This window comes from Oreochromis aureus, linkage group 5, assembly GCF_013358895.1.
Source record: "Oreochromis aureus strain Israel breed Guangdong linkage group 5, ZZ_aureus, whole genome shotgun sequence".
NCBI classification, from domain to species: Eukaryota; Metazoa; Chordata; class Actinopteri; order Cichliformes; family Cichlidae; genus Oreochromis; species Oreochromis aureus.
In genome coordinates, this window is record NC_052946.1 from 25,200,161 (window position 1) to 25,217,494 (window position 17,334).

Consider the following 17,334-nt stretch of genomic DNA (forward strand, 5'->3'; position numbering starts at 1 on the left):
ACATGTCCCGCCCTTTATTAAAATTCTGGATTTTAATTGGCCCATTTAGGTATTTCCATGAACAGGAAATTGTGCTGGGGCGAAATACTTCCCTCGGGGAATAAGTTTTCGCAGCTTTGTTCCGCACATAATTGTAAAAATATGCATTTGACAAGACGGTAATCCCATAAATGTACGCGCCACACACAGTGGAAGGTAAACATAAGATTAGTATTTCACACATATTTAATCGAAAACGTTATGCGCGGCGGTTAAAAAAATTCCCTAATTATATCAGGATCTATGTACTGTACTACTGCAGTAGTATTACTACTTCCTCTACTACGCAGTATTTCCATGTACTGCACTGCCTTTGTCTTCAGTGACTGTGTTTACAGTTTGTCGTTGAGCTCAACCTGAGGTGAGGCTCCTCTAAACTATCGCACAGTAAATATCACGTGTATTTGAACATGTATTGAAATGCAGTTTGCATCACTCATTGGCTCCAGCAGCTGGAGGCTAGTAGTAGGTAGGAGGAGGGGGGATGAGACAGCGGGAGGGGGATGCAAGGTTGACTGCAAACCTTTTTTTCTCTCTCTGTTTTTGCATGGGGGAGTTTAAAACGAGCAGAGATCGTCGCTGAGTGAGTGAAAAAAAAAAGAAAAAAGTTTGGCTCCAACTTTGAGTTCGTCCTGTGCAGAAAAGCAGCAGCACTTGGTGTGTCAACGTGCTTTTTACTCTTCCCAGATTGTTCACCACCATGCCACCCAAGAGAGACGCAGGTGCGACTCCAGCACAGCCGCCCGTGAAGATGATAAAGATCGATAACGTTACAGATGCACAAGAGTTTGGCTGTCATTCAGGCGAGGATAAGTTCAGGCTCCATGAAGAGGCCAGCTACTCACCTTATCCCAACAATGACGTGAGAGTTCATTGTTTAATTATCAGAATAAATAACTTGTGTATAACTTGGATTTTCTTTATTTGTTCTTTTTCGACTCTTGTGGCAGCTTGACACTATTGAATTTGATGAAGAAAATGTTGCAAGCCCGGGAATCAGAACAGACACCATCAGCCTTCTCATGAAAATAGAGCAGCTACAGGCACAACTGAAATATGAACGCAGATGCAGAATTTTGGCAGAGAGAGAGCTGAGGGAACTCAAAGGTGGGTGGGAAAAAAATAACTAATCAATCAATCAATCAATTAATTTATATCCTTTAAAAATACCGTGAGACCACATTAATATTTATTGTAGCACACACATTACTCTAACAACTGGTTTAAATACTACAAGGACAAATCGGAATGAGTCATCCTGCATTTCTTTGTATTTTCCTTCCTGGGAGTTAGACCTTCCTGTAATTTTTTATAGTGGAAGAGCAGGAAGCTCTTTCACCAAAGTTTTTCTTTGGTCACTGGTTGCTTTTTCACTCATTTTCAGTTGAGTTCTTATACTTGGCAATTCCAAGGAAATCTTTTGCCTTTGTTAATCCACTTAAGACTGACCTATGAATCATTCAAGCATAAAAAGGCACCCAAGTGAGGAGATGAATCAGTGTTTTGACTACACTTTCCAGACAACTTAGCAAAGAGTTCATTTTAAATTGTATCTTTACTCTCTTTGTTACTAGCAGCCTGTGGCGAAAAGCATGTAATTTGTTCCCATTTCTTTAGTTAAATGAACTGAATATGCCAAAGATAATTTATGTTGATGGGCATAAAATAGTATTTTTGCACCATCATGGTAATTTTCACAGAGCTATTAGCTTAAAAGTTGGTACATCTCAACATGGTGGGAAGTGTGTCCTTATAGAATTTGTGGTCACTGGATAAGCAGAGGACAAAAGAAGTGTTAGTTAGAAAAATATCTACAGTATGTGAAAGTCATGTCCTTAATAATTAGGAAAAAAGCCAGAAAAGATCTGAGGAGATGCATCTGGCCTTTCAGTTGATCCATCTACTGTTCACTGAAGCCTCATCACAAACAGTCTCAGCTGGAGGGTGGCTGTCAAGAAGCCAATCGTAAGGAAGGAAAATGGGTATGGCAAATTTGAATTTTTTTGAGTCAAACTTTTGTCAACAGCTTCATTTTTTATACTGACAATGATTCCAAACACACAGTCGTGGATTGGCCTTGACAGAGCAAATATTACTGAAGCAGTGCGCGACAGAGAAAACAGAGAAAGGAGCAAAAGGCAGCCAACATCCAAAGAAGAGCTTTGAGCTTCCTTCAAGAAGCCTGGACAACTTTTCCTGAAGATTACTTAAATGAGAAGAAAGCTGTTTTTGCCTTATACACTGTATTTCTATTTGTGTTTGTACACTTCAATAATTCATTGCAGCTGTTTTCCATTTTTCTAGCAAAATATAAAGAAATGAAGGGTACCTCAAGAGTTTTTGCTCAAGTACTGTACAGTAATTAACTGCTGCTACACACAGTCAAGTGCACAGTAGTTCAAGCCAATTCGCTAACACAGCAGTTTTCTAGAGTGGTACATTCATTTAGCAAACCCAATTGTTAAGTTTTTTTTTTTAACTTAAAACTTTTTGTTTAACTTAAAACTTTAACTTTTTAAACATTTGTCTATGTTTAAATTGAGCTACTTTAACTGCAATTAGTGTAAAAATGTATAATTCCTTTAAGGGAATTTCTTAACAACAATGACGAGAACAGGGCCTTATTAAAATTTAAATGTCAAATGTTGAGTATTCGTCTGTGTAACTGTCTAGTGCATCGCTAACATGTGCAGAGGGAAAAATTGGATCCCGTCAGTCTTTTTAATTTTCTGTCTGAGTCTATGCTGTAAACATATAATGAAATAATTTATCTGATGAATATCTTCACCATGTGTCGGCTTTACTTCAGTGGTTTGTAACGTTTTTCAGAGATGAACACTCTCATGATGCAGATGAGGCACACGGCACATGAACTGCGGGTCACCCTGGATCATGTTCTCCACGGAGGCGAAGCAGCAGTTGCGCCACAAAACTCTGATGAAACTATCTCTTTCCTGACTGAGCCTGAGGCAGAAATGAGAGCACTTCATAATATACCAGAGGTCAGCGCTCCTGTGTGCTGTAGACTTCGTACTTTCTTTGTATAACTGAGTTGGCAGATTGATCAGTTCATTAACATTTTGTTATCTTAGAACAAGTTTTATGTCATTGGTGCTCATTTAAAATGTTCATTGTTTATAAGCTCAGGCAGGCTAGCACTAAGTCATTATTTTATAAGTGGTTAATTTGGGTTCAAACGCCAATGAAACGTAATGTTTTTATAACAGATATTTCTTTTTCTTTTCAGGATGACCACAATTTCCTCTATCTCTCAGAGAATCTTCGAGTGCCAAAAAATCTTTATGAGCGCATTGCAGAAATTGCAGACTACAAGAAGTACACTTCAGCCCTGCTCATGATACTTTTTGATAGAGAAACGCTGGCAACCCACTCTCTGCAGGGCCGTAGGAATACCTTTACAGGAGAGGATTGCCACAAGCCACAGCTCCCACCTGAGATTTTGAAAAGTTTAATCGGTAAATCAAGAAACATGAAAGATGGCTTAGAAGCATCAGCCTTCTTTGTAAATGCTATATATGGTGGTGGAAAAAAGTGTTGGACCCCTTCCTTATTTCCTATTTTTTGTATGTTTGTCACACTGTAACGTTTCAGATCATCAAACAAATTTAAAAATCAGACAAACATAACACAATTAAACACAAAATGGAGTTTCTATATGAAGATTTTTAATTATTAAGGGGAAAATAATCCAAAACTACATGACCCTGTGTGAAAAAGTGATCGCCACCCTTAGCAGCAACAACTACAATCAAGCATTAGCAATAACTGGCAATGAGTCTTAATGAAAATAGTAATAATAATACAAATATTAATATTAATAATGATAACAATACCTTTTATTTATAGGTGTCTTTAAAGACCCTTAAGGCTACCTTACATTAGTACAGCAAAATAAAAACACAAGGTAAAAAAAACAAAATAACCACTATAAAACTAATCAAGGTAACAACAGACTGAGACTAAGTTATAATGGAGGGTAGCAGTTCTGAAAAGATGGGTTTAAAATTAGAAAGAGAGTTTTACAGCACTGTGGAGGAATTTTTGGCCCACTCATCTTTGCAGAATTGTTGTAATTTAATCACATTGAAAGGTTTTCGAGCATGAACCACGTGTTTAAGGTCATGCCACAGCATCTCAATCGGATTCACGTCAGGACCTTGACTGGGTCACTCTAAAGTCTTCATTTTGTTTTTCTTAATCCATTCAGAGGTGGACCTGCTGGTGTATTTTGGATCATTGTGCTTGAATAGTGCTTCAGCTTGAGGTCACAGACAGATTCTCCTTCAGGATGTTTTGGTAGACAGCAGAGTTCATGGTTCCATTTACCACAGCAGGTCTTCCAGGTCCTAAAGCAGCAAAACAGCCCCAGACCATCACACAGCCACCACTATATTTTACTGCCGGTATGATGTTCCTTTTCTGAAATGAAAGATCAGATGAAGATGAAACGGGACACATGCTTCTAAAAATGTCAGCATTTGTCTCCTCGGTCCACAGAGTATTTCCCCAAAATTCTTGAGGAACATCAAGATGTTTTCAGGCAAATATGAGATGAGTCTTTGCGTTCTTTTTGGTCAGCAGTGGTTTTCTCCTTGAACTCTCCCATGGATGGCATCTTTGCCCAATCTATTTGTTATTATTGAATCATGAACTCTGACCTTAACAGAGACACGTGAAGCCTGCGGTTCCTTAATGTAGTCCAAGATGAGTCATTGATGTGCTCTTGGAGTAATTTTGGTAGGCCAGTCACTCCTGGGAAACTTCACCACTTTTCCAAGTTTTTCCATTTGAGTGTAATGGCTCTCACTCTGGTTCACTGGAGTCCCAAAGCCTTAGAAATGGCTTTGTAACCCTTTCCAGACTGATAGATATCTTTGACTTTGTTTCTCAGGTGTTTCTTTAGATCCTGATGTGTTGTTTTTAATATCGTTTAGCCTGCTTCACTTTGTCAGACAGGTTCTATTTAGGTGTTTTCTTGATTCAACAGGTCTGCCAATATTCAGGCCTCTTTAGTAAAACACTATCCAAAACAATGTGGTTAATCATAGTAAATTTGTGATTTAACGAGAGGGGCCATTGCTTTTTCACACAGGACCAGCTATGTTTGGAGAACTGCTGTCCCTTAATGAATGAAACCATTATTTAAAAACTTGGATTATCTTTGTATAATATTAAAATTTGTTCGATGACCTGAAACATAGAGATGTGACAAATATGCAAAATCAGGAAATCAGGAAGAGGGCAAACACTTTTTCACACCACTGTACGTACTAATTTGATAACCAGAGGTTTCTGTTTCTTTCCTGCAGATCATGTGGCAGCCAAGTTCAGTGTTGACAGCAGCCAAATAAAAACCGCAATCCGCACAAAGTTGAACAATGAGGATAAATTATTGAAGAAGAGACTGGGGTTGGGTAAAACAGAAAACAGAGCTAATGCTGAGCCAAGCTTTTGCCAAGATGCCTCGCTTCTGCCCGACGACGGAGCAATGACAAGTGACTCTCAGTTATAGTCGTTCACCTCTGTCTTCGTCCGTTGGTCACACGTATTTCATGTCCGATAGAAATAGGTCACAGATTGCCTTTTTTGTCCACTATAGTTCATTCAGCATTAAAATCTAGTTCTTTATTTTTTAAGAATGATAAGTATATATATTTTTACGTTGACAGCAGTTAATGTCTGTTAGATTGTTTTCAGAGTGTCACCTGGTGGCCACACCCAGGCGTTTGATAGCACTATAAACTGCCGCATATGTAATCATTAATACTGTAAACAAGTGTTCTTAGGTTTTCTTACTGTATTTAAGAGAGTGGTTATAGGTTAATAACCTTTTAAGCTAGAATCAGTCAGTCAGCTGACCTTTACATGTGTAAGTAGGACAGGGATCTCATTTTTGCCCTGTTGTTCATTCCAACTTGTGCATTGCAGGTAATAATGTGTTTCAAGGTATACTGTATGTGATAACTGTTTCAAAGTGTTTGTCATGTGTTTTCTGTGCTTCACTCTAACAAACAATAAAGTTTTGCAGCTGATATTTTTTCAGTTATTTGAACTTTTCTTACACCAGCACAGTAACCTACAGTATTGTTTCCTCCTCGGCCAACAGATGTCAGTACTGACCCCTGTTTCCCCTTTTGTAGTATTGATCTACTCCACTGGTTGTGAAAGGTCACTGCTACTTTAGGAAACAAAAGAAAAGAAAAGAAAGAAACTCAGTTAACTAAATTAAGGAAGTACTGTGTGTTAAATGGTAAATGAGTCATTACATTCAAGTAATACACCAGTGTTTCCGTTCTCTGGAGCTATGGAGAGAATAGAGGAGCAAGTGTAAGAACAAGAACAGTGTGTAACAGTCACAGCCACATACTGACTGACTGATGAAAGACAGTGTGTGTGGGACATGGTTAATGTCAGTGGGAGGCGGTTTGATGCAGTCATCCTCACTTGAAAGATGTGATTTGAACAACCAAAGGCTGGCTCCTCGCCCTCCTCCCCCTCCTTTCCCTCAGGCTAGCTGGGCTGCCTCAGTGGACTCACAGCACATCACCTCTCTCCGATACCCTCAGTCCTCCCAGGGGTCCTTTGTCAAGCCTCAAAAGCCTTTTTTTTCCTATTGGAAATCAGCTGTTTTCATGAGAAGTTGCAACACAGCAGGATAGTTCCCGGTGGACCATTATGCACCTGCAGCAACACCTGAGTACTGAATTTGATGCTTTTCAAAGTTTCTGAAATATCAGAGTGTTTTGGAAGATTTCTATTTTACAAGAACTTTTTAAGGACCTCCAATTTTCAAAATGAAAGTGCTTTGATGTAAGTATATCGCTATTTGATTATATAACACTTAACTTTGATGTGAAAGAATATATATTATTCTATTTGTTCGGTTCATTGCTTAAAGTAAAATGCAAAGTAAAGTAAAGCATTTTACTTTAATATTTACTTATTTCGTTGATTCATTTTGTTATATCAGATCAAATGACTGAGACGTTTATTTGTGTAACACTTCCTGAAATTGTTAGAATTTGTTTAACAGATTTCACTGACACTGCCTTAATTTTTTTTCTTGAAGTTGTGGAAGTTTAACACCAAGTTGAGCCATGCCAGAAATAAAAAAGTGTTTAAAATTATGTCATTCAGAAAAACTGGATAGATGATCCTAGTTAAGAATATAACTGTGCATCAATTCATAGGGTTCACTACGCATTTAAAACCCACAAAGTCCAAGTACATTACAAGCTGATGAAATGTTGCCTTCTAGTGAATTTATTATAATGAATGAATGAAATTATTAACCTACACTTATGAACTTTCAGCATTTCAACATACTGTAGCACATGGATGGAGTTTTGCAGCTGCATGTTGAAGTGTCATTCATTTTGTATCAGAATGAGCTAACAGTTATTGGAGACCTCATTTTTAAACCTAATTAAAATTGGTCATCATTTTAAATTTCTTGCGTTAAGTTTAGAACTCTTTAAAACCTCTGCGTATTTGTGCAATTCAAATTCAACAGAAAAGTCAGATAATGAAATAAATGCTCATCACCAACATTATGTAAGCTTAAATACATCAAAAATGGTTTTTAAGACCTTTTTTGGCTTTTAAAAAGGATTTATTTGACAAAAAGCAAGAGGAGCGATAAAATCAGACAGAAGTATTAAACATAAATGTAAAATAACTACAAATGTTTTGGAGAATCAAATAAAGTGAAACTTAGTAGTGGCTAGAAAAGATAAACCAGTTCAGAAGTAATTTGTGGACTGAAGAACATCACATGTTCTGGGCTGCAACTGGAACACGATGAGAACGAGGACAGCCTTACATAATGTGTATGAGAACGTACATGTACTAGTCCTTCCTGGGGATAAATCTCAGTGCAAACGTGGCATGCCAATAGCTGTCCACCATAGAAGATTACAGTGGCAGAGAGAATCAGTGGATAACCGGTGGATAGAGAGCACATGTATTTAGGACACAGCGTCCTCCACAGCCTGAAACCTGATTATGATTATCAGAACAAGATAGTTAGATACATTTATGGGGAGACACATGAAAGGCAGCACAGACGTGAAAGTAAATGTAAACGCATTAATGTTACATTTACTACATTGTTTCATATACTATTTCTAGATTGCTCGGCGATTAGGGGTCGGGCGTGTTCTGGTTTAAGGTCTCCTCTTTGATGGTATGGTGAAGGGTGACACTGAACACATACTAATCAATGCAGGCAGTTCACTGCAGCTGGGCTAAAACAAGCACACTCATTATCTTTCATTTCTAAAGGATGGGGATGGATAGAGGAGAAACACAGTGTCCTCCATGAATTATTCCCATTGATCATGTTTCTCCCTCACTATAGAGACAAAATGTGTCCCGTCTTAAACAGCCTAACTAATAAGGTGAACGTCTGTGTGTTTTGATGAAGGTTGTAGTGAGTATTCCCGGATGTTTGTATTTATATATAACACTGCAGAGTATGTCAGATACAGTTAGTGTGATGAGTTATGATCAATTTGACAATAAACGTAATATTGTACATTAAAAACTGTTGTATGCAATGCCTTCTGTGGCTCTGGATGTGGTTTTTTAAATGGCCAATGATGTTGTTGTGATGTCATTAGGGTTATCTCAACTCATGCCTTGAGACTACACTACATATGGCTTTAGGAATGCAGGTTTAAAGTTGGAATATGTTTAGAATTTGATGATCTAATAAGTATTAAATAACCCCCTTAACAGTGCTTTGTGTAATTTATAGCGTGTATTGTTAACATTCTTTGTCCTTACTGTAATCAATATAGCTACTTGTGAAAAGACCTGTTCCTGTCAAAGAACCTGCAAACAATTATCACCCAGCTGCAGGCTATCTGAGCTCTGGAGAGCATTTTAAAGATTTTCAGCCTAAAGCTGTTCTGTTTTAGTTTGCCCTCAATTACCAGCGTCATTTCAAGCTAAAGCAGGTAGCTGTTTGAGACAAACTACAAATGGCTCAGTGCAGATAAAATGAGCAACTACTGGGTGAATACAGACGAGGATTTAGCAAAACTTATTGGAAAGTAGCTCCAAATTTACGAAATAATACGTAATGCTTTGCTAGAAAGTGTTTCCATTGCGCAAAAGTAAAGCCATCTGATGCAAATGAAAAGATGAAAATTTGCCATTAATATATTTATCATTTTCTTCATTTTGTCTTTACAGAAGTGAGGTGTATTTCTTTTGATGTCTGAAGAACTTTTTAGCCTCATCGCTTCACAATGGGAGACACTGGAATGCAGATCTTAACTCTTTCTTTATTATGAATCATGGAAGAGAACAGTTCATTTGTGACTGAGTACAATGAAAGCACCGCCGCTTGGCCAATAGAGCCTTCTGCTCCCAGCAGACACTTGGGAAATGTTCCCAACCCACAAACACGTCTCAAGGACCTCACGGGATTATTTTTCATGGTGACCCTAAATGTTCTGGCACTTCTGGCCAACACTGCTGTTCTTGTGGTTGTCATCAAAGCTCCTCATCTCAGGAAATTTGTATTTGTGTGCCATCTTTGTGCAGTGGACCTTCTGTGTGCCATCTTGATCATGCCACTCGGCATTGTGTCCAGCTCCTCATACTTTGCTGGTGTGGTGTTCACTGTGCTGGAGTGCCAGATCTATGTCTTCCTCAATGTAATCCTCATAGCAGCCTCCATCTTCACCATCACAGCTATTAGCGTGGAGCGTTATTACTACATTGTTCACCCCATGCGATATGAGGTCAAGATGACGCTGAAGCTGACTGCGGCTGTGATGGTGATAGTGTGGGTCGCTTCTGCAGGGCTGGGATTGTCTACTGTGTTTGGATGGCCGTCTTATGGCAGCCTGACCTCCGTCAGTGCAGCACACTGCTCACTGCACTGGAGCAACAGTGACCACAGGCGTATTTTCTCTGTGCTCTTCAGTGTCACCTGTTTCTGTCTGCCAGCAGTTGTGATTTTTGCTGTCTACTGTAATGTCTACAAAGTGGCCCGTGTGGCTGCCCGGCAACATGGACCTCTGCCCTCTTGGACAAACAGTCAACTGAAGAATCGCTCTGACTCCATAAACAGTCAGACTACCATCATTACAACTCGCAATGCCCCACGCAGGATTACCCGAGACCGGCCTTTCGGGGGTGGTAAGGCTGCTCTTACTCTGGTGGTCATTGTTGGGCAGTTTCTAATCTGCTGGCTGCCTTATTTTGCCTTCCACCTTCATTTGATACTTGATGCAACACCCCAGATCCCCGATGACCTGGAGGAAACAGTCACCTGGCTGGCATATTCGTCATTTGCTATTAACCCTTTTTTCTATGGGCTTCTAAATCGGCAGATTAGGGAAGAGCTTTGTAAACTAAGGCGCTGCTATTCGACTCGGCCAATAGAATTGCCAGCGTCCAGCCAGGAGGGCTCGGGTCATGAGAACTTCTTGCAGTTTCTCAACAGGACCAGCTGCAGTTTAGAGACACGTCCAAGCTTTGCTACTCCCAGTTCTGGAGGCACTCTGGATTATACTGGACAGACTGGTTTCAGGATACCAGGACAGATTCCAGAGGAGTTCAGTTAGATTATGCTCTGCTGTACCTCAGCGTTGTGCCACAAATAATTGAAAGTATGGGGCATTAAGTTATTTAAAGATCATATGCAATATGACAAGCAAATTTTTGCACACAGTAATAACAAGTGAGAGATACAGAAAAAAACTGTTTTTGTCTTTGAATCGTTTCTATAAAGATTCAAAGAACTACTAAATGGACTTTTAAAAAAAGGGTTGTTACTGTGGTAAAACAAGCCTTAACGAGTCCTTAAAGAACACTTTAATTTTATTAGCTAGCCTAAAGTAAAGTTACTCTTTATCTACAATCAATAGTTCTGTTTTATGAAAATTAATCAACACAAGTAATTATTATACAATCAAATGTTGTCCTATTGTATTTATGTTGCAGGAATTTATGTAAATGTTATTTATTATACACAAACAGGAGGAAATATTTGTTTTGTTCAAGGACATTTTATTTCTTATCAATTTAAATGTGAAAATAAATTTTTGGTATTTTAATAATGTTGATAAACAATGTTTGTACTGTACATTAGAAATAAGTATGAGATTTATATAAAACCTTTTTTTTAGCATGTTGGTCTAAAATCTGATCTACTTTATTCTCTGCTGAAAAATGTTTGGAATTATATACAGTTATGTAAACTGCATGTCTTCATTTCTTCTTCATCTTTTGTATTCTGTTAACATTAACTAATATACCACATAGTTAATTAATTTTACAGAAACAGCCTCTAAGAGTGCACAGGGGCTGCTAGGCTGTTCTGTGACCATGATTCAACAGCCAACCCAAGTCCTTCAGGCATATTGTTAAGGTATGAGTGAGTTTACTTTCTGTAAGAGGTAACTAATACCTGCCTAGATACACTCATTTGCCCAATTTCTGTTTGACATTTTGTCTCAGGACAGACATTGTGGGTTTGAATTTGTGGTTTCTGACCTCCACGCCCTGCCTGTGCCCACTTATGAAAGCACTGTAAGTAAAACTGAGCCCAGTTAAAACATCATTATATAAGCAGAAAATGCCATTTCATAATAGATGAAGTGGTTGTCTCTAATACCACTTAATATGAGTACATGAGCGGATTAACAGCAAAGAATTTGTATTTTACTGTATTTACTTACAATCAGCTTGGCAATTGACTTCTGGTGTATAAAGTTATTCTTATTAAACTTGGATGTTTATTTATGCTCTACTTATTTAGATAAATCATTAGAGACAGTTTAATGTTTCTGAAAATTTCTCTGTTGTGAATATTTTGAGGCTATGCACAGCTTTCCCACAGAGATTAGACTTTTGGGATAACATCAGGCAGACATGCTTATGTGGACAAATGAAAAGATAAACCAGTAAGCCAATAAATTAAATACATGGTGATTTGCAGAGATCTTAAAGAGAGAAATAACAATTGGAAGAGTGACAACTGCATACTGAAAGGCAGCAGAACAGAAAACTCCTCAACACACACAATACACAAAATGTGATGAGACACACACACACACAACAGCACACATACACACAGTAACTGAAATCCAGTTTATAGACATCTGGATATGTTAAAAGTGAGATAACGCTGCCTTTTTATGGTGTCTGGCTGTAAACACGTTCAAGTAAGTGTTGCGGACTGTTAGTCCTCTGATAACATTGGTGTTGTTTTCACCATGTGTGTGTTTGTGTATGTGTGTACATGTTTAGACATCTTTGTGAGGACAGAAAATTGGCATGCTACTATACTTGCGGGGACCAACAGTCACTTATGGGAACAAAATGCCCATCCCACACAAGTTTGAAGGCATTTTTGAGGCTCAAATGTGGTTTTAGTTACAATTAGGTTATGGTTGGGTTTAGGCTAAGGGTCAGGGTTAGGCAATCGTTTTTGAAGGTTAGAGTTAGGGTAGGCAGCTAGGGAAAGTATTATCTCAATTAGATGTCCTCACTAAGATATGTGTGAGTGTGTGTATAATTAACAAAATGCAATGACTTTCAAAACATTTAGATCCCTACATTTATCGGAAAATGCAGTATAAAGATAAAAAGACAAGAGGCAAAGCTGGACGTGGCAGAGTTGCTAAGATTTTTGTGATCAGGATGGACAGCATTAGAAGTGAGTATATCAGAGAGACACCTCAGCTTGAGTTTTTTGGAGACAAAGTTAAAGAGACAAGGCTGAAATGGTTCGGACATGCGCAGAAGAGGGATAGTGAATATACTGCACAAGGGCTGTTAACTATGGAGGTGTCAGACAAGAAGAAAAGAGGAAGACCACAGAGGAAGTTTATGGGTGCATTGGAGGAGGGCATGCAGATTGTTGCCGTGACAGAAAACTATGCCAAGAACAGGGTGAGATAGAAGCAGATGATCCAATTGGGTGACCCCTGATGTGAGCAACTGAAAGAAGAACGTGAAGAAGCAAAAAGATAAGTGATGATAAAATGCTGCTGATTGATGAAAGAAAAATAAAATACATTTTGAACTTGATACCAGAAACACATTTCAGAAAGGAAAAGAGCTTAAAGATGCTTAAGAATCTATTAAAGAGTGTGTGGGATAAATAATTCAATGTGAAATTGCAAAGGATTTGAGGATTTATAGTTCATCCCATCATTAAAGGATTTACAGAATCCGGAGAAATCAATACACACGGGACAAGCTAGATAACCAATATTGAATGGTTGTGACCTTTGGCCCTTATGTCACACTTCATAAAATCATATGACAAGACACGTCTGGTCTCAGGAACAGTTGGTAATAAAGGTGGTTCTGGTGTGCTTTCATTGAAAGTCCACCAAGGAAAGAGATAACTGGACAAAGAGGAACAAAGGACTATTGGATCTTAAAAAGCTCCCTTATCCATCAGGGGTTACCACAGCAGATCCACATGTTTGATTTGGAATTAGATTTTAGTTTCTTGGGTTGTTTTTTTTAAATGATGCCCCTCCTGCCACAGCCTGACTTTATGTACTCTCTCAGAATTGAACAGGCTTCACTTGTTAGAAAAATGTGCAAACCACGACAGTGTTTGTGTGCTACAAAGTAACACATCACTTTGTAGCAGATAAAATAATGTTTTAAGTAATATTTTGTAACGTGTTAAGTAACACATTACAAAGTATCACATTACTTTGTAGCGCATCAGGTCATCACATTACATTTTTCAGTAACACATTACAGTAATGCATTACTGTAATCAATTCAGTAATTACATTACATTCGAAATAAAATTACTTGCATTACAAAGTTGTCTGGCTGGCAGTTATCTGCATGCTGGGTAAATACAGTTCCACCCAGCATGGATTCCTGCACTTGCACTATGCAGGAGGAGGAAAATCACAGAGTGGCACAGCCATACTGCTTAACAATTAAGTAACAATTAATATGTAATACATTACTGTACTAAATAGTAAGTATGCTGAGAAGACTTAAAATTCTTCCCTTTCTATACCCAGTGCTGTTTGTTTGCTGAAAGGGCTGCTTTGGTGTTTCACAAAATGATGAATGATGCTCTGACATAATAATGGGAGAATCACTTCAGAAGAATCAAAGGGAGAAGGTTTGATTGATGGTGCTGTCAGATGGTGCGAAGCAAATTATTTTGCCAGAACTTCCTCTTATACAGTAACAGCATTTTCCCAGAGTTTCCTCAGAAGTGCATACAAACTAACACAACAGGTATTTAACCTTGTTCGCAGTGCTCAAGGAGCATAATCTGCCGAGTTTATTCACGATCGATAGAATAATTATTCTCCAAAAAGCAGGAAAGAATGTAAAACAAACAAAGCTATTGATAAACTTGACTGGGTTATAGAAAGCCACATTAAACACTCAATAAAACAATCTTTTATTTTTATTTTTTTTTTTAATTTTTCAAAAATATAATTTAAAAAGAGAAAAAAGTAAATGGATTCAAAATTCAGATTATTCTGACATTTAAAATGGCAATTTCTTTCCTCCATTTCATTTCCATTTCTGCTGTGCATTTCCTTTTTGAACTGGCTTTAATGAGTCATTTCACTTTCTGCTTTTACCCTCTCCATTTACCCTCTCGAACCAAAGGAACGCAAATTAGCCGTGTGATAAGATGTAAGGAGCTCTGCAAATTGGCTGCAAATTGACACATCTGGTCAAATTATGCAAAATCAAATAATTCACTCAGATAATCCTGCTTAGAGAGCACCAGCAAGAGCAACAGTGCTTCACTGACATGAAGTCCTCTTGCCATAATGTAGATGTTAGCAACCAGCTGTTTTTCATGGAACTAGTTCTGTCTAATCTACTATATTTGAACCAGTGTTGCCAAATGCTTTATTTATATATATTTTTTTATATTTTAAGCTTAGGTTCCAGCCCCCTGGGACCCCAAACTGAATAAACAGAAAAGAACTGACTGGATGGATGGATATTTTAAGCTTTTCTGTTATATATTCATGCCAAGTGTTGGGGATGCCAGTGCTTCGTATCAGAGCTGCTTTGCTGACCTGCAGATGTTCATACATGATACTGTGGGAATAATGACATAACGGTCAGTCTGACCTATTGTGCTGAAAACAGCTGGACCGGCAGGTGCTGAGGAGGAACACTATCTGACATCTCTTGTGCCCCACATAAAATGCTACTGCTGGCAGAAGAGGATCTGAGCTTTAGCTGGCGTTAAAATATTACATTATTTAAAGCAAACATAGTATTTCTCCACTCAGTGACATGAATTTCTTTATTGTATGTCTGTGATTTGCACAGTTTTTTCTCTGTTTTAGTCTATAAGGGAAAACGTGATAATGCAGCGTTCTTTCACATTATATTTGCTTTTACAAGTTCTTGGACACAGCATGCATGATCACATTTGATTTAAGTTGTAACAAAACGGTACTGGTTGTCTTTGTTTTTCCTACTAGTCTGAAGTAGGTGGACATCAGTTAAAAAGAGGATTTCACGTAATTCCACGCGCCAGCTGGGATTTAGCAAAATTTGACTCAAAATGTAATGACAGTTGCCTGGCTGTGTGCGTATGTTCCTGGGTCACTCGCGACCAAATCTGATCAAACCATGTCTACACAGTCCTCATAGAAAAGGTTTACTAAACAGGAAACAGGAAGCTAAAAAATCAACACCATGCGAGATGAGGTGATGGTTCACGTGGTCCTCTGCAGAGAAGTCGTCATGGAATCTGCTGCCTGACTATGGGGGCTGGGCCTTCTGACGCTTCACTTCATCTAGAAGGATGAATAAAAGAAAGTCCAAAAGAGCATTTGATTTGCTGCTCTGTATCAGAGCTGTGACTGCCATTATACCCCACTATGAAAGAATGAACTCATAAATGGAGGCTAGTGTGCTGCTATACGTGCGTTGCAAAGCAATATTATTGTCCTTGAACCCTTAAACCCTCATAATAATAAAATCTGAAAATAACCTTTTCTCCTAAAATTTTCTTTCTCTTTTTTGGCTTTAAATTTACCTATTTGAAAATACCTGAACTGTGACACTATTTCTTCACAGTGTTTTGTACTACATGCAATTTATATAAAAAGAAAGTAAGTACTGTAATTTGTTATATAAAAAGTATAAATCATGTTCCAACTATTACATACAAGTTTATTAAAAAATATGTTTCAGTAAACATGACAAAGACAGTACTGCTCCCAATTATTTGTTTATTAGCTGAAGCTTATCTTATCTTGCAAGCCCCCAGAATCATGTGTAGTGTTGGGGTAAGAATAGCATTATTCATTGAGCTGGGATATTCGTGTTTCTTTTTCTATCTTTCCCTCATGGTTGCTTCTCCCCTCTCTCCCTATCTGGCTGCTTCACACATGCACTCACCGTCTGCTGACCTCACCTGTGAAGCCGGAAACAAACAAACCCCATCTGGTGAAGTGTGCAGTCCATTAGCATACCATTGTCTCCTGCACCGACACAGGAAATTCACTGTCATCCATACACTGTGTTCTCTCTCTATCTCCATCAAGCAGGCAGAAATTATCATTACCATGGAGACCGTCCAGTGCTCATCACAGAGTAGAGCACTTATCCCCAACTCTGAACAAATGTACAGTTTGTTACATACTCGATAGCAGGTTGTTACGTAGCGCCATGTTCATTCAGTCTTTCAGATCAGGCTTGGGGTTTTTTTCTCCCCATTTTATTTGTTTCTTTAAACAGTTTTTCAGGATTGAAAAGAGCAAAACTTTTCAATGCATTACTCTTAATATTGACCAAGATATGATTACTCAATTTTTTATGTGCTTTTTTTCTTTTTTTGGACATAAAGGTAAAGGGTGATAAAAGTTACAAAAGCCATCATCCATTTACAGCCATTAGAGACAGTCTACCATTTCACACTGCAAAAGTTTAATTCATTCGACCACATTTTCACATTTAGAATATTGTGCAACCGCTTGGTCAGAACACCATCTACAACCGTCAAGCCACTTATATACAATTGTCTAATTAAACTTTGGATAGGAAGTCAGAAAGACCACTGCTATGTTCTTAAGAAATTAAATATGTTGAGTTTTGGTCATTATATTCAATTTGCCCATCTTAAACTTATTTAGTTTTGAGCCAGGGAACCCATGGAATGTCTGGGTGGAACTGTGGGCTGCCATTATGTAAATCCTGATGTATGCACTGTGATAGCCCCTGTTAGAGTTAATGAATGCAACTGGGAGCTCCTGGCCCATCTCTAAAAGCTGGCTGCCTCAGTTTTTG

General features: G+C 38.2%; 2 protein-coding genes across 6 annotated transcripts; both read left to right on the top strand.

Annotated features, from left to right (window-relative positions):
* Window positions 1–106: 106 nt before the first annotated feature.
* LOC116334185 lies at window positions 107–6,094 on the top strand. 5 transcript variants are annotated; one of them, XM_031757529.2, is made up of 7 exons: window positions 204–400; window positions 610–622; window positions 727–901; window positions 990–1,146; window positions 2,869–3,041; window positions 3,287–3,515; window positions 5,370–6,094. In XM_031757529.2, exons 3-7 carry the CDS (start codon window positions 740–742, stop codon window positions 5,570–5,572), a joined length of 924 nt encoding a protein of 307 aa, XP_031613389.1. In that variant the 5' UTR covers window positions 204–400; window positions 610–622; window positions 727–739; the 3' UTR covers window positions 5,573–6,094. The 5 variants fall into 5 exon arrangements, with proteins under 5 accessions (XP_039468306.1, XP_031613389.1, XP_039468307.1 ...); XM_039612373.1 differs by having other exon boundaries at window positions 727–871; XM_039612372.1 differs by lacking the exons at window positions 204–400; window positions 610–622 and adding an exon at window positions 107–195.
* Window positions 6,095–9,362: 3,268 nt separating this feature from the next.
* Window positions 9,363–10,640, top strand: si:ch211-213o11.11 (probable G-protein coupled receptor). The gene has a single exon (XM_031757512.1). The coding sequence runs from the start codon at window positions 9,363–9,365 to the stop codon at window positions 10,638–10,640; it is 1,278 nt and encodes a 425-aa protein (XP_031613372.1).
* The last annotated feature ends 6,694 nt before the right edge of the window (window positions 10,641–17,334 follow it).